This window comes from Mus pahari, chromosome 22 (assembly GCF_900095145.1).
Source record: "Mus pahari chromosome 22, PAHARI_EIJ_v1.1, whole genome shotgun sequence".
Taxonomy (NCBI): domain Eukaryota; kingdom Metazoa; phylum Chordata; class Mammalia; order Rodentia; family Muridae; genus Mus; species Mus pahari.
The window spans coordinates 48,031,107-48,052,062 of NC_034611.1; the positions used below are offsets into that span (position 1 = coordinate 48,031,107).

Here is a 20,956-nt window from a genome sequence, read left to right on the forward strand (position 1 = left end):
CTCACTGAACCCCTCCCCAAAGAAACTGCTGTCTTACAACTTGCCTTGCTGTTTCTGTTTCCAGCGTCTTAGTAATCATATGCTTCCTTCCAACCCGAGCGAGGCCCTGCGTGCACCATGACAGCCGACTCCATGCCACCCGACTGCATTTACTCATTCTTTAACAGCCCGAACACCTCTTCCTTCTGTAATTCACCTTCTATAAGGGATTTCTCATTCTCTTTACTCAGAGGCCAGTTTCTCCCTCCTTGAACATCCAGAAATTACTTCTTTGTAGCAGCAAAAGAAACATTGTGTGGTCAAAGCAGTCCATCCTTACAAAGTCCTTAAAGCTGAAAGAAGAGCTGGGTCAGAAAGCCCTGAGATGAGGGCCACACTGTAACCTGTCTTTAGTCCTCCTCCTAATGAGTCAGTCAGCACCTTGGCACAACTGGGAGTCATTTTCTTATTTTTATTATGGAAGCTTTAATGTTGTAATTACATAATATAAAATTACCCTTACATCCATTGAAAGGTAGTCTTGCATTTTTTACTGTTTGTTTACATACTCACATAATTATAAGACCATCAGTTATCTAATAGGAGAACCTTTCCAACATCTTAAGAATCTCCATTAGCAATCACTCTCCCACCCCTCTGCCTTAGCCTCCAACATCACTCGTCTACTTTGTTTCTGTGAATTGTGCTTTGTATACTTTCCATAAAAGAGTTCATATAATAGCAGACATTTTGTGTATATTTATTTAGCCTGCCTTTTAGTCTCACCAGTGGTATTGCTTCATTTCTATGCTGTGACCGAATAGTACTTCAGGAGATATTTGGTTGGTGGTCTTTTGGGGGATTGTTACCACTTCTTGCTCTAAAGAACGAAGCTGCTGTGAACACTGGAGTTGTTTATTAGTTAGTCTGAATATTTTTGTTGTTGCTTTTTTTTTCTGAATCAGTACCCAGGCTGCTAGGATTATAGTTGACTGTACCATGTCCACGTTGGACCTGATTTCTATTCTCTTGGATATTTACTCAGAAGTAGAATTGCTGTTTCCTGTGATAATTCTGTTTGACAAGGTAGGGAATTATCAAACTGTTTCCTAGTGTGCTTACACTTTTATATATCTCCAACAGAAACATAGAGTTTTAATTTTAGACCTGCACTGGCTAGAATATTTGTCCTTTTGACCACTCTAGTGGTTATGAAGTAGTTTCTCAATGAAGTTTGTTTTGATTTGCATTTTCATAGTGTCTAATGTTATTAAACACTTTCCCATGTGTTTATTGGTCCTTTTATATTATTACTAGAGTAATGTGCATTTAAATTTTTGGCACATTTAAAAATCGTTTGCTTATTTGTTTGTAAGTTGTATATAAGCTATTTGTATGTTCTGGACATAAGTGCATAGATTGCTTGTAAATATTTTGTCTGATTTTATGTGTTGTTCATTTTCCTGATGTCTAGGGAACATAATTTTTAATAAAAATTGTATTACTTTATTATTAAAAAGTTTTACTATGGTAAAATATGTGTAACAAAAATTTTAACTACTTTAAACTGTAAATTCTGCATATCCACATTATATAACTGTCACTATATCTAAGTGCTTTTTCTAGCTCTGAAACCTTGAAATACTGTCCATTCTACCTCCCTTAGTGTATAAACTTTGTTTCTGTGAACCCACTGCTTTAGTGAATGAAATGGTGAATGTGTGTAAGTAGAATCAAGTGATGTTTATTCTTTGAGGGTGGCTTATCTTGTTTGGCCTCATGTCCTCCAGGTTCATCCATGTGTCAACATTTTCTCCCAAGCAGTGTGCCACTGCATGTATACATTACATTTTCACCAATCTGTCTGCCTGTTGGGATCAGCTGGGTGGCATCTTCTGTTGGCCGTGGTGAACAGTGCTGCTCTGAGCATAGGTAGATGGCGTGTATTGCGTCTCTGCTCTCATTTCTTATGGCTATGTGCTCTGAGGTGGGATTACTGTGTCAGACATCGTCTTCCACTACGACTCTCTAGTTCTTATTTTTTGAGACGGGATCCCTTCTTTAGCCCCCACTAAAACGTAAAGTAAGTAGTCAGAGTGAAAAATGTCCAGTGCAGCTTTGACAAGAGTCCTAAGGCCATCAAGGAGAGAAGAGTAAAATAAACCATGACAGACAACTTGACATGCACAGTGCACAAGAGTTGAGGTTGAACCCTGACTAGCACAAAACAACTCCAAGGCTCTATTTTTAACTGAATTAAAGGAAAAAAAAACTTCAATTGGGTCACAAACCTAAGTATATAAACCTAAATCGATAAAATTCTTTGAAAAGTACCTCAAAGGATTAGGGATTGTGGAGATGGCTCAGCTGGCAAAGTGAAGAATTTTATATTACTACCAACAGTGCACAGGAATTCCAGTTTCTCCATAGGATCTCTAATGTTTGTTTGTTTGTTTATTTTTATTTAATAAGAACCATCGTAATTGCCAGGTGGTGGTGGCGCATGCCTTTAATCCTAGCACTTGGGAGGCAGAGGCAGAGGCAGGCGGATTTCTGAGTTTGAGCCAGCCTGGTCTACAAAGTGAGTTCCAGGATAGCCAGGGCTACACAGAGAAACCCTGTCTTGAGAAAAAAAGAACCATCGTAATTGATGTGAAGTAGTACACAAAGATCTTGAATTTTGATAAAATTCCATTTATCACCTTTTCCTGTATTGATCATGATTTTGTTAATAGCTAAGAAATCATGGTTTCATACAAAATCACAAGGATTTAATGCTTCATGTGTGTAAGAGAAGAAGATACCTGAGTTCAGGTCCTCAAGCTTGCACAGCAGACATTTAACTGAGCCATTTCCTAGCCCCTAATTCTTTGTGATTTTTATTTTGAGGATTTTATAATTCTAGTTGGTATACTTAGTTTTGTGATCCATTTGATCCATTTGTGTGCATAGTACAACCTCACTCTTAGGCATCATACATGGTAAGTTGTCTGGTATAATTTATTAAAATGTTTCCTCTAGAACAGCCATAGCACATTTGTCAGACATGAACTGAGCATGAGCGTCAGAATTGTCCCTGGACTCTCTGCCCTGCCTTTTGATCATACGCCTTTATGCCCTGATTCTGTTTGAGATATTCTCTTCACTTGGCTCCCATTAAAGCTGCCTGGGCTCTTTCTCACAATTTCCACGTGTTGTCGCTTTCAGACTGTGCTTGTCTATCTTTCTCATCTCTTCAACCTCGGAGCATCTAACCATGCCACGTTCTCTCTGTTCATACCCACTGCTTAAGTGATCATCTTCCAGACTTAAGGATTTATCCTCATTCTGAGACTTACATCTTCCACAGATACCATGCCAAATCTACTCAGTATCATTATTAGGAGGTGAACAGGTGTAGACAGAGCATATTCCAAACCAAACTCTAGATCTGTCTTCTCAATTCCCCAGCAACTCTGCTTTATTTAGTTTTTCTTACCAGTAAATAGCAGTCATTTCTGACCTCTTTTTTTTTCTCACAACTAACATCCAATCTATTAGTAAATTCTGCCTCCTTTAACTTTATTCATTCTCATTCTCTCTCTCTCTCTCTCTCTCTCTCTCTCTCTCTCTCTNTNTNTNTNTNTGTGTGTGTGTGTGTGTGTGTGTGTTTGTGTGTGTGTGTGTCCAGATGTGCATATGTCAGGACAGAAGTCAGTTATTTCTTCCAGGGAATATGGCTTCCAGGGGTTGAACTCAGAGCCTTTAACTGCTGTTGAGTCATCTTGCTAGTCCATCTTCTGCATCTTAAGCAATGACCTCTACCTCCATCACATTCATTTCTGCTTGAGCCATCATTTTCTTCCATCTGGAATATTGCAGTAAGTGGTCTTCTTGTTTAAACCCCTGCTCCTCCACAGTCTGTTCTGTCACAGCAATCGGAGTGATTGTTATCAAAGATCACATCACTTTTTATCCACAACCTCCAGTGATTTTCTGTCTCACCAAGAAAGTCAGAATTCTTCTGAGGACTTGAACTGGCTCTTACTGAAAACTAGCTGTTCTTCCACACCAATTATGTTCTCGCCTTAGGGTTCACACTTGGGTATATTAGACCGAAAATACTTTTCTCCAAGGACTCTTGAGTGTTCTTTTTATTTCTTTCCTTCTGGTCTCTGCTTAAATATCTGATTGAAGAAGCCTCTCTGACAACTTTTAATTAAAAACTAGGATGTTTGAGACAGATCCTCGTGCATACTCCATTGATGTGCAGTTCACTGTTTAGCTAAGGATAGATAACATTGGACTTCTGCTTCTTCTGCCTCCTCCTCTGAAAATGTCATAGGCTTCTGATATATTTTCTTTGGTCCTGGACCAGAGAGACTTTTCTTAGAAAAGTTCTAAGTCCTAAAATGTATAGATTCCCTTTGCTAAATTCAAGTGCTAGATTTGCTGAGCGTTCTGACTACAAAGGTACAAAGATAAGATCAAATATATAGTGCTTATTCTCAAGTAAGTTCATAGATTTCTTGCTCACAAGATATTCTCAAGAAGTTCACAGTTCTGAGGCTGGGGGATGGCTTACTTGATAAAAATGCACTGAGGCACATGCTTGTATAGTCTCAGCATGGTGGAGGCAAAGAGAGGAGGCTCTCTGGCTTGCTGGCCAGCCAGTCTAGCCAAATCGATGACTTTTGAGTTCTGCAGAAGATCCTATCTCAAAAAGTAAGGTAAAAGGCTAGCAAGATATCTCAGTGGGTATCTTAGGTTTACTGCTGTGAACGTGACCATGGCACCATGTCTAAAGGACAACATTTCATTGGGGCTGGCTTATAGGTTCAGAGGTTCAGTTCATTATCATCAAGGCAGGAACAGGGCAGCATCCAGGCAGGAATGTTGTAGGAGGAACTGAGAATTCTACATCTTCATCCAGACAGCTACGGTGTGGGTCTTAAGCCCATGCCCACAGTGACACTCCTACTCTAACAAGGTTATACCTCCTAATAGTGCCACTCCCTGGGCCAAATATATACAAACCATCACATTGGGTAAAGGCACTTCCCACCAAATTTAACAAGTATGTACATACAGGTGTACATACTTATACATTACATAACATATACTTACACACAGGTTCACAGCTCTCGAGAACTATAAAGGGAGATGTTCATATAGACAACTACACTATTGATAATGTTCTGCCATAGAAGAGTCCACACAGAGGGTAAGTACTATTGACACATGATGTAAAGATACCTTATTCTGCCTTTGGATGTCAAATAAGGAAATTTCACAGAGGTTTTCATATTTGACTTCAGTCTTAAAGAATAAGCCCTGGCCTATTCTGTGAGCATGAGAGAAAGATGTGCAGGGATTCAATTACACTAAGTAAGACTTTTGCTTATGGGGCAGATACAGAGGAGAGGCAGAGGGTGAGTTATAATGGTGGAAATTTAGAATGTTGTAATAAGTGAGACATTGATGCAACCAAACAAAGGAATACTATGATCTACATTTTGAGTAGACTAGGAGTATGAAGTGGAGAGGACTGGGTCCAGTGCCATAGAGTTTCTTCATCTACATGTGTTTCTTCTTATAGTCCAAATGAGAGGCGGTAAGACTATGAGTTAGGTCAGTGGTAATCTAGAAATCAGGAAAAGATGTCAAAGGTATTTAGGAGGTAGATTACAGAGCATTGAATGATCAACTCATGCTTACTGGGTGAAAAGAAGGAGGGATCCAGTTGTTTGTCTGTGGGTGTGGGAAGATTATCTCAGGCCTTGGATATGAGAAGGCAGCAGGGGGTAGGTGGTGGTAGTGGTGGTGGTGTACTTTAACATATTCTGAATTTGAACTAAGCATGAGATATGAGGTGCAATGTGATAGGCAACTAGCAATATTCTGGGTTAAGTAGGGATCTGAAGGTTAGCTATAACTACTGTTATGGAAGCAGCCAGCAAGGGAAGACACTGGTAGAATGATAGACTGACATATGTCAATAGTATCCAGTTGAGATTCAACATCTATCTGTCATAATTCTCATGTGTATGGTGATGAAATTTGTCAAGACATGATATGGTAAGTACAAAAAGGAAGACAAAGATACACAGCTTCGATGCTTTAGAAGGACTTAACTCCTAACCCAGGGGGCATCAGGAAAGGCTGTGTCAGGCTGGTAGGAGAGAATATGTGGATTTTTGACTGTGTAGGGAGATTGTACAAAGTATATACAAGTCCAAGAAAGTTAGTGGGAGAGGAAAATTTGGGAATTGGAATCAAATCTTTAAGAGCCTTGGTGGCTTTAGGCTTATTCATGTGTGTGCATGTACATATACGAGGGCCTAAGGTTAATGTCAGGAGTCTTGATTGCTCTCTGTCTTGTTGGGTGAGTCAGGGTTTCAGTTGAACCCAGAAGTTGCCAATACAACTAGTCTAGCAAGCTAGGTTGCTCCAAGGACTCCCAGTCTGCCTTCCAAGTGCTAGAGTTAAAGGTGGGCTGCTGTGCCCATCCAGCATCTGTTTGTTCTGGGGGTTGAACTATCCGCAGGCTTGTGCAGCAACATCTTATCCATTGAGCCATTTCCTCTGCTGTAAATTGATTATATTTTATTCTTGAGAATGAAATTTTGGAGAAATTGAGGGCAGGGATGGGGAGGGGTGACCAGAATATAGTTTGATATTGAGACACATTTTAAGAAGTAGAGAAGGAAAGAAACGTTTCCAGTTTGAGCCTTAGAGTCATAGTATGTCTTGCCTAATTTTCTTATTCAGAGAGAAAAAGTATCCTCAGGAGGGTAGAATGTGAGAGAGATCTGTTCCTGTTTCAGGAAGTATCTGGGTTTTGAATCCTCACTCATTTTTCTGGTGCTGTACAGTTTTGGATGATTCCCCTTACTGAGATCATTCTTTTGTCTAGACAAGTAATCCGCTTGGTCCTCAGAAATAGCTTAAAGGATTGAGAACTTATAAATTAGTTTATTTGACTTGTGATATAGTAGTGATGGACTTTTCAGATGGAGAGAAAAGAAAGTGGAAAGACCTAGTTGGATGGATTTCGTAGAGAAGGAAGCCTGTGGCCCTGGCCATATGTGTTTCTGTAAGTATTATAGTCTCTGGTGAAAAGAAAAGGAAACTTTGTTTCTTGTTGTGACTTGCTTGACCATCTGAAAGTATCCATTTTCTTTGTAGTATTGCTGAGTTTGGTATATAATAATTAAACCTGCATAGGAGCCATTGTTTTCATATCCAGGACACTGTGATTTCTGTTAGAGCAATTGATAATATACCCAAAAGTCTTCACACATTCAACATCTTGATCCTGGCTGCATGCCCTACTTAGGCCCAGCTTGATTTAGTTTGGAGAAACAAGCCCAGATTCGAGAAAATGCTTGGCCAGATCTGCTCTGTGAAATGGGAAGGGCTCAAGCACCAAGCTTAGGGTTCGAGAACTTCTATACAAATGAATTCACCTCACATGGATTTTGAAGAAAGAAGATACTGTACAGTGTTCAGTAGCTTGTGCTGCCTGCAGGAGGAGTCTAATGACAGTTCTGTGGCATTGGCAGCCCTGATTCTGAACACAGACCACTTGAGAAAGAGGAAAAGGATAAGTGGAATTCCCAGGCAGACCTTGTCCTTTGTAGTAAGTACCCCCTAGATGTTACCAGATTGGCCAATACAGGAAGAAAGGATTCTGGGAGCCAGTCTTTCATGACCTCCTCTGTGATCAGAGTCAGTCCCTCCCCTTCATGTCCCCTAGGATTAGCTGCCATTTTGGGGGGCGGGGATCTATAATAGAACTGAATCTACTAACCTTTCTGCTGTTTTTTGTTTGTTTGTTTGTTTGTTCCTGCTCTTTCTCTTCCTACAGAAGGAAACCAAGAAGCTATTCAGGTTGTGCCTCTGGTCATTTGGGCCTATTTTGTTGCTTATTTTCTACTGTTCTCTGAGAGTACTGTGTGTATGTATATGTGTGCATGATCTGTGCCTCTGAGCTGTGGTTCATCTAGATAATCCATTTTTTTCAGAAAGAAGTTTGTATGCATGCTTATGTTGTGTGTGCTCGGGCCACCTTCCCTGGAACATAGTGAGAGGATGTATGTGTGTTGGCATGGATGCACATTCAGTACGGCATGTGTGTGCTTCCACGTGTATTCAGTCTGACACTGCAACACTTAACTGCTCCTCTTCTCTGAGTTTGCACAGTGCGTGTCCATTTCCTACTTGTTGTTACCAACTCTAGCATATGTTGTAGACAACCCCTGGCTGAGCCCAGCATGTTCACGTATTTTATATTTTGGATTGAGGGCTACCACAGGTACATTCTGTCTCTTGTCTGGGAACCTAAGTATGAAAGTGCATTCGTGCTTTTGAGCTGGCTCCCTGGCCTCTCTCTGGGCATAAGCCTCTGCACATCTGTTGTATGGCCATCTCAAGCCTTGTGAAGCACTAATGCACTGTGCCTGTTAGCAGTGTCTCTTGAATTTGGTGAGGATTTACTTTGGCTTGTGACTTGGGCCCTAGCGAACACTGAATCCTGTTCAGATGAGTTTGTACATAGGTTCTGGACCTATAAACACAAGATTCATGTTCACCTTGTCTTTTCTTCAGATACATGTTCTATCTATGAGTATACCTTCTATAAGTGTTTGGCTAGACTTCTTCCTGCTCCCCTCCCTCTTTCAGTGTGCTGTGCATGCATGCCCTGTGCTTCTGCAAACTGTCAGCCTCTCTGAGCACAGCAAGTGTGCATGATCTGGGCTTAGCTCCCAAAGACTTTTTTCGTCTGATTTCTGAAACCAAGTAATTTCTGGCAAATGTCTAATTCCAAGAATTTAAAAAGAGAGAGAGAGATGAGAATCCACTCAGTACAGTAGCTGCTTCCAGAGGGAAGATACATTCTTGGTGGTGGGATCTGGGGATGCACAGATGCTTGGCCTTTGTCTCTGCCCCCAGGATCCTTAGGAGACTGGCTTCCCCTTCACTCTTACCTGCTGCTGTTCTATTAGTACATCATGCTTGTTCCAGCCACTCCTTGCTGCCTTCATTCCTGTCCTCCAGGGATAGGACAGGAGGCAGATGAGGTGGCATAGGGATGGAATAGACAGATAAGTTAAAGCTTAGGCAACATAACAAGGTGTTCACTAAGATGGACCTTTAACCCAAGTTCACCTGAGCGATTGCTCTCCTTTCCATCACCCGTTAGCCCTGTCTTAGCACCCATACTGTTCTGTCTTGTCTCATACTGTCCATCACTCCCACCCAGAACTAACCACAATAGTTTTGCCCCTGGAGCCCATTTGTAGTTTAAGGGGCAGGGTAGTTGGGTTGAGAAGGAACAAAGCAAGCCAGGAAGCCCCAAATGTACTAATGCTAGGTTTCTTATTCCTCAGAAGCATGCACAATGGGTTTCTTAGAGCCTCCTGTTAACTTTAGAACTCTCTCTTCTCTGCACTGCTTAAAAGTTTTGCTTTTTTTGCTTTTGTTTTATGCAGAGCCTTTTAAAAAGTAAGGTTTGTTTTATTCTGCTTGTGATTGTTCCTTACTTGACTGTTTGATCCCTCGGTTTTCAATTTTTCTTAAAATTCTCATGAAATCCACCAGAATCATAACCCAAGTATTTAATATGCCCTATGATCTCTTATAGATAGTTTATAAAATGTAGAGGCTAGACTCATACACATTTTGTACTCAATGAGCTAGAGGTTGGAGGACTCCAGGCTGCCCCAAATTGTCCTTTTACTTCAGTAAGCCTGGGATCCTGAGAGTTCTGGCAGCTAGCTCTTCCCATTGGATCTTAGAACAGGACCTCAGGACTTGACCTTGTATCCTTTCTGTGTATGGTGGAGAAAAGTCAGGCAATGCCCACTGCAGCAACCTGCTGGCTGCAGTGTAATAGGTAATAGGGTATTGGCTTCAACTTCAGATGGACTCTCTCACAGAACAGCTCATGTGACCTACTTTGCCCACTGTCCAGCCTATAGGCTCTCTCCCATCTTTCCCACGAGCTAACTTTTCCTTTTTTTTTTTTAAGATTTCAGATGATGGTGACCCCTCCTTGCCTCAGTGGCTCCCAGAAGGGTAAGTGAGCTTCCTGTGATCCCACCTCTGTCTACTTTTAGCTTTTCTCTGGGGATATGTGAGACGCTCTACATGCTGCATTGTGGCAGAGGAGGAGACCCGCCCCCCCCATGGGTTCACTGGCTGTCTGGGGTAGAGGCTGCTGATTGACCCTCTAGAAGTTGAAGCAGGAGCCTTGTGCAGCAGTTCCTGGGACAGGAGAGGTTACTTTAACAGTTTGTCTTTGCCTGTGTAACTTTTTATTTATCATATCATATATCATATCGCCACTTTTTATATAGAAAATAAGGGCATTCGAGTAAGTATCTTTATCTGTCTGAAAAAGTTTCCCATCTCATTGTTGGTGTAGCTGATTAGGTTACTCCCTGGGCTCAGACCTGCTTCAGCTGTTGTGAATCACTTCTTACCTTGCACTCGAGTCAAGACAAAAGGGGCATCCATCCCTTCTGAGCTCAGGGTGTTCTGTCTGTGCTTTATTTCTGGGAATTTCTGACCCATGTGATTATGTGATTGCACCAGAATCATTTTAAAGCTCAGCTGCTGCCCATAACTGACTGGTTGTTCTTGAGAGAGGAGTGTCTCCGAGGCCTCTCTCTGCTCCCCCCACCACCTTCCTTTTTCCTGTTGCCCTATAAAGGCTTCTGGCATCAGACTTCTCAGCTGCCTCCTCACACTCTGTCAGGAAAGAATATCAGATCATAAAGTTAGCTACTACATTTTTCTTTTTTTATTAGATATTTTCTTTATTTACATTTCAAATGCTATCCCGAAAGTTCCCTATACCCTCCCCCTGCCCCTGCTCCCCTACCCACCCACTCCCACTTCTTGGCCCTGGCATTCCCCTGTACTGGGGCATATATAGTTTGCAAAACCAATGATGGCTGCATAGGCCCTCTTCTGCTACATATGCAGCTAGAGACACGAGCTCTGGGGGTACTGGTTAGTTCATATTGTTGTCCACCTATAGGGTTGCAGACCCCTTCAGCTCCTTGGGTACTTTCTCTAGCTCCTCCATTGGGGACCCTGTGTTCCGTTCGATTAGCTGCTACATTTTTCACACACCTTTCGTCTTTTTTGGTCAAGGCAAATTGTTTGAAAAGGCCAGCCCTTTCCATCTCTCTCAAAAGATTATTTGTTGCAGAAACCACTTGACTTAACCAGAGCATATTGTAGCTGTTAGAATTCACTACAAACTTGAATTCACTATGAACCCCTCTCACCAGTTGCTTCTTCAGTGAACTTTAGATTCTTTTTTCCATTTACAAAATATATACATGCCAGTAGAACATTTCCAAATTGGCTTTAAAATAAAATGTAAGGGTTTTCAAAACAATTTCCTCTTGTTTTCCTTTCTGTGCTTCCTAGGTGTAGTAATATCTTTAAAACAAAGTCCACTGCCTGTGCTGAGGTAGTTTACTGGACATTTTTTTTTTAAGGATAATACTCATGATCTGTTTTCTTGTTTTTTTTTTTAAGATTTATTTATTATTATATGTGAGTACACTGTTGCTGTCTTCAGACACTCCGGAAGAGGGTGTTAGATCTTGTTACAGATGGTTGTGAGCCACCATGTGGTTGCTGGGATTTGAACTCAGGACCTTTGGAANNNGCAGTCAGTGCTCTTAACCACTGAGCCATCTTGCCAGCCCTACTGGACATCTTATATGTTGAGTTGGTGACTTCCTTCTTTGCCCCTATAATGGACAGTTAGTTCTTCTTCTGGAACTTCCATCTTTAGACCAGTTATGGTGTGCAATCTGGCTACCCAGTATCTCTAGCCCATTGTTCTTACTAAGTAAGTGCAGAATTACTTGAGTGTGCTGGCGTGCACCTGAAACTCAGCACTCTAAGGCAGGAGGGCTGTTAGTGTATGGCCATCCTAAGCTAGCTATATAGTGAATCCAAGGGCAGCCTGGACAAAGTACTGAGACCCTTTCCCAAAACAAAACCAAGTACATAAGTTTTGTTTAGGGGATGCTTTATTTGTCTTGGTTAAAGTTTATAATTTCAACTTTAAAGAGCAGAAACTTCTTTTCCCTTTTAAACTCACCTTATTTTATGGAAGTGACACTGAGACTCAAACCAAGACTCAGAGAGAAAATGGAACATTGGCTGGGCTTGGGGCTGGCAGGTCTATGTGGCGAGAAAGCTCTCTTGGTCACCAGTTCCCACCTTGCCTTCTGGAGTATAAGCATCTTCAAATCAACAAAAATGCCTTGAGCTGTTAACGTGAGTTAAAAGAGCTCTTAGACCTTTGCTGAAATGGCAGGAAGCACTGAGATTCCAAACGGATCCCTTGCATTTCCTTCCTTCACTTTCTGCCTTTCCTTCCCTCTCTAAGGTTAGTTCTCCATTCCTCTGAGCAGAGGGAGAGTAAGGATAGTAAAACACAGAACGTGCAAGTAACTCAAGGCTAGACTTGAGATTCTGATGTTCTCTTCTCTCCTTAGGCCAGCTGGAGGGCTCTATGGCATCGACAGCATGCCAGATCTACGAAGGAAGAAGCCACTGCCACTTGTCAGTGATCTGGTGAGTCAAGACCCTGGCCTTAGCTTAGGCAGTAGTCTTTGGGTATACACCCCACTAGGTCTTGGCAAGCTGTCAGGCTGAGAATCAGTCATTGCAAAGTTACTGTTACTTAATGATGGTTTCAGTGGAACCTAGTTCTAACTTACTCCCAAGTCAGAGTCCTGGGTTCTTCATTGAGTCAAGTTCCTATCTAGAATATTTGTGGCTTATACCTTCATTACTGAACTCAGAGGCCTTACATCAGGCATCTTAACTTCTCTAGGTAGGTTGACAAGCTTCGTTGATAACCTGAAATGGAACCTGACTCTAGCCTCTAGCCTTTAATTTAGATTACTGAGCTTAGTGTGTATTATGCTTAACTGGAGCTTAATCCTTTCTAGAGGCCAAATGAAACCTTTTCCTAAAATACAAGTTCCCTAGACTGTGTCTGTTAACCTAGGACACTGAGAGGCAATGATCAAACATTTGTGCAACTGAATTGCATCAGGCTTAGGAGTTAGAGGTGCTCTTGGGACTTCCAGGATGACCAAAATCTCCTATTCTCAGCTGTGCTTTCTAAAGCAAGATCAGTGTGAGGAATTTTTCATAGCCTGTGAGTGGGCAGGAAGAGAGTGGGACCAGGCTTTCCCGGGGCCCCCTGAGCTCTTAGAGCCAGATATAAGTTCTGAGGGTTCAACCAGACCCAAACCCTCATCTTTCCCATTTTCTACTCCTGTTACTTGTTTCTTCCTATTCTGTCCATTCTGGTTTTCCTAGCCACCCTTTTACTTTCTTGTGTTTTCATTTCCTCCCACCAGCCTCTCTCCCTCACTGGGTGAATGGGATGTAACTTCCTCTCCCCTCATCATTTCTTTCTTTACGTATCTCCTTCCATGTCCACGCCTCCTTCTCATTCTCTTATTCTTTTCTGATCCTTCTCTTCCACCATTTTTCATCTAGCTGGTAGAAGGTGGATTCTCATGTCATAATTTCTTTATCTCCTATCTCACCTTTCATCTTTCTCTTTTCTCAGTAGTCCCTCCGTTTCCACAAGCAAGTCTGGATCATATCTTGCTTCCCTCCTCTGTCTTTTACCCTTGCCTGTATTCACTTTGAGACATAATTGTCCTTAGAGTGGGCACTCAGCCTGGGCCCGGGGCAGCTCTATGGGTTGGACACAGTTTTTAGTAGATAGAGGCAGAGGTGATTAGAACATGCTCCCTGTGGTAAACTGGAGGAGAGAACCACTCTGATGCCTCTGAAAGTTTGTATGCCCTTAGTGGACTTTAACACCATGTTGTTCCTTTCTTTGCTCTCCTCTACACAGGCTATGGTGAGTGCATCCAGAGCCCTTCCCCATCCTATTAAGAGTCCACATCCACAATTATTTGGGCCCCTCCTAGCTGATGTTTTTTCTTAGACTCAAATAAGATCTGCCTGTCCATTGTCTGCTGCCTTGATAAAGTCATGTGTCTTCCAGGGGCCACCTTTAAGGCTTGGGCTTGGCAGAAATGTGAGGTTCCTCTACACAAGGACCTTGCTAGCAGGACAACTCCTACTCTTGAACTTTACTCTCCATCCTGTCTAGCCTCCACTGCCCTCTTTTACTGTCAAATGCCATTTATTTGGGATTTTGACCTTTGTATCTTCTGTGGACTGTGTGTGGGGCGGTACCTGGGCATAGGGGTCAGCATGGGCAGTTCTTATATGTGACTCTGATAATGTGTGTGTGTGTGTGTGTGTGTGTGTGTGTGTGTGTGTGTGTTATTCTTATGACCTATTTTTTACTATAATTCTAAGCTTTTCATTTTTCTTTTGATTTCTATGGAATAAGACATCCTAAGAATAATGAAAGAGGAAAGCCCTTTGGGTGGTGGATATCCTGAAGGAAGTACTGTTCTAACATTGCTAGGACAGTCCCTTGAGGACCTAGGGTTTTACATCTTAACCTGAGGCTCTATTACATGTTACCCAGGGGTAGTGTCTAGTGACAGCAAAAATAGAATGGTGTCAATTGTAGTCAAGTGGCTTTGGAAACTGAAGCTGCCTTCCCAGGACCTTGCCAGTCTTTTGTGACAACAGTGTTGACAGGCAACTCTTTCTCACAGTCACTGGTCCAGTCACGGAAAGCTGGGATTACATCTGCTATGGCTACACGTACCTCTCTCAAGGATGAAGAACTGGTAAGTGACTCATGAACATTTGTGAGTCTGCTGGCCTCAGGACTGGTCATCTCTGTAGCCATACTAACTATGAATTTTTAAATTCTGGCATATAGTTGGCAAGATAGTCTGGTCTCGGTTTTTACATTTGGAGAAATGAGTCCATATTGGAGTATTAAAGCATATGACCACTGATCTTGGGGTTTATAGGGAGCCCATTACCCCTTGCTTCCCTAGAGTGAATGAATGCTCAGACTCAACAGTGGGCACACAATAGATAACTAGAAGCACATTCTAGTGTGGCCTTTTCTGTGCCAGGCAAAGCTCTGGGTTGGTCCAGGCTAGGATGTTATCCACTACCAGAGAAGAAACCATGAACCTGACTGTCCCATAGTGTCTCAGTTCTTCCTAATACAGTCATATAGTTATTGGTCTGTGATGGGGTGTGTGTGTCTTTCAGAAATCTCATGTGTATAAGAAAACTCTGCAGGCCTTAATCTACCCCATCTCGTGTACCACACCCCACAACTTTGAGGTCTGGTCTGCCACTACACCTACCTATTGCTATGAGTGTGAAGGCTTGCTCTGGGGCCTTGCCCGGCAAGGCATGCGCTGCAGCGAGTGTGGAGTCAAGTGCCATGAGAAGTGCCAGGACCTGCTCAATGCCGACTGCCTACAGCGTGAGTGTCCATGGGATGAGGGATGGGGAACAGGGACAACAGGGCCTTTCTAAAACAGTGAGCAAAGAGCAGTCGTGTCGGACTTCTCATTGCTCTGCTCTGCTCAGGTGCTGAATCCAGAGCTACTGCTTTTCCAGTCAGTGGGTCTTACAGCTCTCTCTTCAGCTCCTTTAGGGAAAATCCTTTGAACTTTCTATAGCCTTCCATCTTAGGGTTTCTATTCCTGACAAACATCATGACCAAGAAGCAAGTTGGGGAAGAAAGGGTTTATTCAGCTTACACTTCCACACTGCTGTTCATCAAAAAGAAAGTCAGGACTGGAACTCAAGCAGGTCAGGAAGCAGGAGCTGATGCAGAGGCCATGTAGGGATGTTACTTACTGGCTTGCTTCCCCTGGCTTGCTCAGCTTGCTTTCTTAAAGAACCCAGGACTACCAGCCCAGAGATGGCACCACCCACTATGGGCCCTCCCTCCTTGATCACTAGTTGAGAAAATACCTTACAGCTGGATCTCATGGAGGCATTTCCTCACCTGAAGCTCTTTTCTCTGTGATAACTCCAGCCTGTGTCAAGTTGACATGCAAAACCAGCCAGTACACCTTCTATGGAGCTAGGGTCTCTTGCAGGATTCATTTGATTCCAGAACATCAGCTTAAATAGTATACACCATTGCTTATGTTGAAAGAATGTGTATTATAATCCTGCCAGGTATGGTGTCACATGCCCTTAAACTTAGCATTTGGGAGACAGAGGCAGACAGATCTCTGTGGATCTAAAGCCGGCCTGGTCTACATAGGGAGTTTTAAGACAATTAAGGCTACATAGTGACATAGAGGGACCTTATCAAAAAAAAAAAAAAAAAAAAAGCAGGGTGAGGGTGGGGGGAGGGAAGGAAAAGAAAAATCCCAAGAGATAAGGATCTGTGTTTCCTCATAGAGAAAAAGTGTTTCACAAAGATAGGAGTGGTGGATATAAGATTTAAACACAGGTCTAACACCAAAGATTATATATATTTTTAAGTAATACTACACTATTTGCTGAGATTAAAAGCACAAGGACCATGAAGCAGAACCCAGTTGTGTTCTGAGGCACTTCTGGGATTTATGTCATGCTTGGCAGATAAGATTGGCTGTATTGTCATGGCCACCCACCATTGCTTCATGATATTGGAGACACCCTTTGGTGATATTTGACTTAGATACTCGATGGAACCTCTTCCAACATTTCTCTAAACAGAATAGCATAATGAACTCCCACCATCACCACCAAGAGTTTGCTGCCCTTCAAATTGCACTCTCAACTCCTCTGGCCTGGCTGTGGCCCCACAGAGAAATCATATCCTTAAGCTTCTCCCATTGTCCATGCCTCTTCCTGACACTCTGCGTCAGCTTGACCTTGGTCTAGGAGGCAAACTATTGCTTAGTTTACTTTCTGGGCCATCCTTCAGGGGCTGCTGAAAAGAGCTCTAAGCATGGAGCTGAGGACCGGACTCAGAACATTATCATGGCCATGAAGGACCGTATGAAGATCCGAGAACGGAATAAACCAGAGATCTTTGAGGTTATCCGGGACGTGTTCACAGTGAGCAAAGTTGCGCATGTGCAGCAGATGAAAGCAGTAAAGCAGAGTGTCCTGGATGGCACCTCCAAGTGGTCAGCCAAAATTACCATCACGGGTGAGGAAGCTAAGGTGGGAGGGCTTAGGGGGCCTGGGCAGTGGGCAGGGCTTGAGAGGAAGCAGGTCAAGAGAGAGAGAGAGAGAGAGAGAGAGAGAGAGAGAGAGAGAGAGAGAGAGAGAGAGAACCTCCTGTCATTCTTCACCCATCCTCATTTAGACTAGGTGCTACAAGAGGCAAGTACTTGCAAACAATATGAACCATAATACAAGGACATCCTAACAGCCTGAGAGTTTACACTCAGTTAAAAGCTGGGGGTGGGAGGAGACAGGAAATAGACACCAGTGGTTTGTGGGTCAGATGTGTGGGGCTGAAGCATGTACACATTAGAGGGTCGGTGATGCAGTCTTGGGTCAGAAAGGTGACAGAGATGGGATTCTTGGGTTAAGCTTTGAGGAGGAGGCTGGTAGCCTGGAGCTAAGGGTAGATACAGAGAAGTGAGGTTAGGTTTACTGCCCATGCATAGGAAGATGTCTTTAAGTGGCAGAGGCTGTGATTAGCCCTATGGGGGCTTCTGATTTAACTCTGAAATATGCTTTAAACCTTTTGATTTATGCTTGGGTTGCAGTGGTTTGTGCCCAGGGCCTACAAGCCAAAGACAAAACAGGATCCAGTGACCCTTATGTGACTGTGCAAGTTGGGAAAACCAAGAAGCGCACCAAGACCATTTTTGGAAATTTGAATCCTGTTTGGGAAGAGAAGTTCCATTTGTAAGTCACGGGGGGGGGGGGGGGGACACCTGGCTGACCTTTCTGGAAACATGCATATTTTAGCAGGGGTGTGACAACCCACTCTTCTGGCTTGAGCGCTAAGACTGGAGATTCTCACAGGCTTCACTGGCAGCAGCCGTGCTTCCTTTGGGTTTCTTCTTAGTCTTTGGTAATTTACCCAGATACTGGATTAATGAGCTCAGTTTATGGCCAGTGCTTTTTCTAGCATCGGAAAAGATCTCCCTACCACCGTGCCGGCTTCCTAGCCTGCCTAGCAAGTGTTAGGATTTCTCAGGATTGAGACAAGAATGCTCTTGGCCTATAATTGGATAATTATGGATTGAAGATGGAAATCTTGGGTCTAGAGGTGTTTTTCTTTTTTCCTGTCCCAGCATATTCCTCCATTTCCTTTTCCTCGCCTCTCTTTCGACTGTTTCACTAACGCCTAGAACTTGGATGAAAGTCTGGAGTTGCCAGATGGCTTTGTCTCACATCCCTACTCCCAAGGTGTAAGATCAAGACTTTGGTTCTGAATCTGCTGAGCAGGATGGCTATAATAGAGAACAGGTTCTGTTGACTCCCCAGGCACTCACATGGAAAAGGATTGGGGTACAGTAAAATGACTCTCCAGTCCAGGCAGCAGTTACTGAAGGAAGCACCCATCTGTCTGAGAATGTGAATAGTTCCTGGTGACTGCTTCCATACGACCGTTTCTAAATGAACTGTTATGATCATCATCTTTGACCATCATAGATGAACAATTCATTCAGTTCCTATCCTGTGCGAGATGCTTTACCTGATGCTGTTTAGCCAAGAGTGAGTGGCAGTCAGTGTCTGCCCTCCAGAAGCTCAGGGTTGACTCACCTGTTATTTTCAGTACAAGGGTCGTTGTGTATAGTATTTTAGTGGAAATATCCTGGATGTGGAAATATATAAGAACAGGGGAAACAAGCAACACATTCTGCTTATTACTAGTTTGGGGTGACGGACCAAGATCCAGAAAACAACCTCTGGGGAGGAGCGCAAGATGGGAGACCTTCTTCCATTCCCCAAAGCAAAAACACCACAGAAGAGAGAGCCATTTAGTAAAGAAGGATAGAAGTTCATAAGCACAGAGTTAGGTACGTGAGGAAATTAGAAAGCGAAGCAGGTATGACCTGATGACCCTACCAGTCATGTAGCACCTTATGGGTTCATGTCTAGGACTCTGAGGAAGGAACTGGCCATTCTTTCTGGAGCCCTGTAGTATTGTTCAATTGGAATTGCTGATATAGTTAGCCGCATAAGAAGCCAGAATTCACCATAACCATTCATTTCCTTCCCATCCCTCAGGACTGAAAGCCTTAATTCACTTGGAATTGGTAGCCCTTTGGTAGCCCTTTGGGGTGGACATTGGCGGTGGAAGTGATGATGCTAGGTCTGCCCAACCTAATCTTCCACCCACCCCTTCCACAGTGAGTGCCACAACTCTTCTGATCGAATTAAGGTACGCGTGTGGGATGAGGATGATGACATCAAATCCAGAGTAAAGCAGCGGCTAAAGCGAGAGTCAGATGATTTCCTTGGCCAAACTATTATTGAAGTTCGAACACTGAGTGGAGAGATGGATGTCTGGTACAATCTGGGTGAGGAAACTGAACCATAAAGTGTTAATGTGATTGGAGACCATTTGGAGCTATCTAGAAATCTGCTAAATTACCAATCTTCAGATCTTATACCCCTGTACAGACCTGTCTTGCCTTTAGTGCTGAACATTGGTGGGGTGGAAAGCAGAATGGCAATGGCTAAAACACATTCTAGCTTGGACATCCCTCAAGTTTCAGATCTTCTAGCCTCCATCCTAACCCCACTCCTGTCTTCCCACTTTGTTCAGGGTTGCTTGTAGACTATGTGGCCACTTGGCTTGGTGCTGTCCACCCCCCCACCCCCCGTAGACTAACCATCTGTAGGAAGTTGCATTGCTCTGAATCCCAAGTCTCTTTTCCTTTGTAGAGAAGAGAACAGACAAGTCAGCTGTCTCAGGGGCTATCCGACTTCACATCAGTGTGGAGATCAAGGGGGAGGAGAAGGTGGCCCCATACCATGTACAATATACATGTCTCCACGAGGTGAGCAACACTTTGTGTGTGGAGGGCTGGAAAGCAGGGGTGGGCTTCTGACTGTAAGTAAGGTTGGCAGGTGGCTGGAGATCTAGGACCATTTTGTTTTGTTTATTCTTGGCTCATTGTGCTGTTCTGGGTACTCTAAGGTACCAGACCATTCTTTTCCTTCCCTGGAAGGACTGAGCAGTGACATGACAGAAAATTTTCTACTGCAATTTTCAGTTATGATGTGCTTGTAACCCACCTTTCTCTCTGCTCTGTATTCTGCAGAACCTTTTCCATTACCTCACAGACATTCAGGGCAGTGGAGGAGTCTGGATCCCAGAGGCTCGGGGGGACGATGCATGGAAGGTGTACTTTGATGAGACAGCCCAAGAAATTGTGGATGAATTCGCCATGCGCTATGGCATCGAGTCCATATATCAGGCCATGACGTGAGGCTCCCTGGGGTCCTGGGAAGTAGCTACTAATACTTTGGGAAGCTAACAAAGACACAGGACATAGTAGACAGGTGCTTAGAAGCCATCAAGTGCAATGATTTCATACTTTTTCTCTTTGAGCTGGGTGGAGTTTGTCTGTGCCCCAAGGCAAAGAAGCATATATTAGAAAAGGAATATATTGCCAGCATCTCAGGAATGCCTCTTTACCCATCAAGATCATGGTTAGGAAAGGAAAAAGGAATGAGTGGATGTACAAAGACACAGGACCAGCTATCACAGGCCTGAGCAAATACGACATGTTTTTGCCTATGTACCTATGTGCATAACTAACCTATGCATAACTAACCTGTGCATAACCAACAAGCTGACCTAGATTACCCTGAGAGTCAACAAGCTCACTAAACTGTAGGGAAAATACTTCTCTGTGGAATCTGCCAGCACTCCTATAAAAGAAATTCTTGCCTACTGGGAGAAGTGTCAATTGGTGATGTTGCCATAGCAATGCATGCAGGACTCCATTCTGCATAAGCAGAGGGAGTTAAGTTAGCTGACCTGGCTGTGCTTCCACAAACTTTAATTGGGTTCCTACTTGGCTACTGCTGCAATCTGTGAAGAGTCTTTGAGAATGAGAATTCTGTTTTT

General features: G+C 43.2%; 1 protein-coding gene across 5 annotated transcripts in view; it reads left to right on the top strand.

The window, feature by feature from the left end:
* Positions 1–20,956, top strand: part of Unc13b (unc-13 homolog B) — a 200,862-nt gene that overhangs the window by 156,120 nt on the left and 23,786 nt on the right. For 3 of the 5 annotated variants that reach the window (XM_021221907.1, XM_021221908.1, XM_021221909.1), the window contains 9 exons: positions 9,992–10,038; positions 12,489–12,567; positions 14,655–14,729; positions 15,169–15,388; positions 16,835–17,062; positions 17,631–17,772; positions 19,228–19,397; positions 19,765–19,880; positions 20,145–20,308. In XM_021221907.1, coding sequence (XP_021077566.1) covers positions 9,992–10,038; positions 12,489–12,567; positions 14,655–14,729; positions 15,169–15,388; positions 16,835–17,062; positions 17,631–17,772; positions 19,228–19,397; positions 19,765–19,880; positions 20,145–20,308 — 1,241 coding nt within the window. Of the gene's footprint in view, positions 1–7,828; positions 7,852–9,991; positions 10,039–12,488; positions 12,568–13,873; positions 13,880–14,654; positions 14,730–15,168; positions 15,389–16,834; positions 17,063–17,630; positions 17,773–19,227; positions 19,398–19,764; positions 19,881–20,144; positions 20,309–20,956 lie in introns of all 5 variants that reach the window. The other 2 variants (XM_029533256.1, XM_029533257.1) reach the window with 2 other exon arrangements.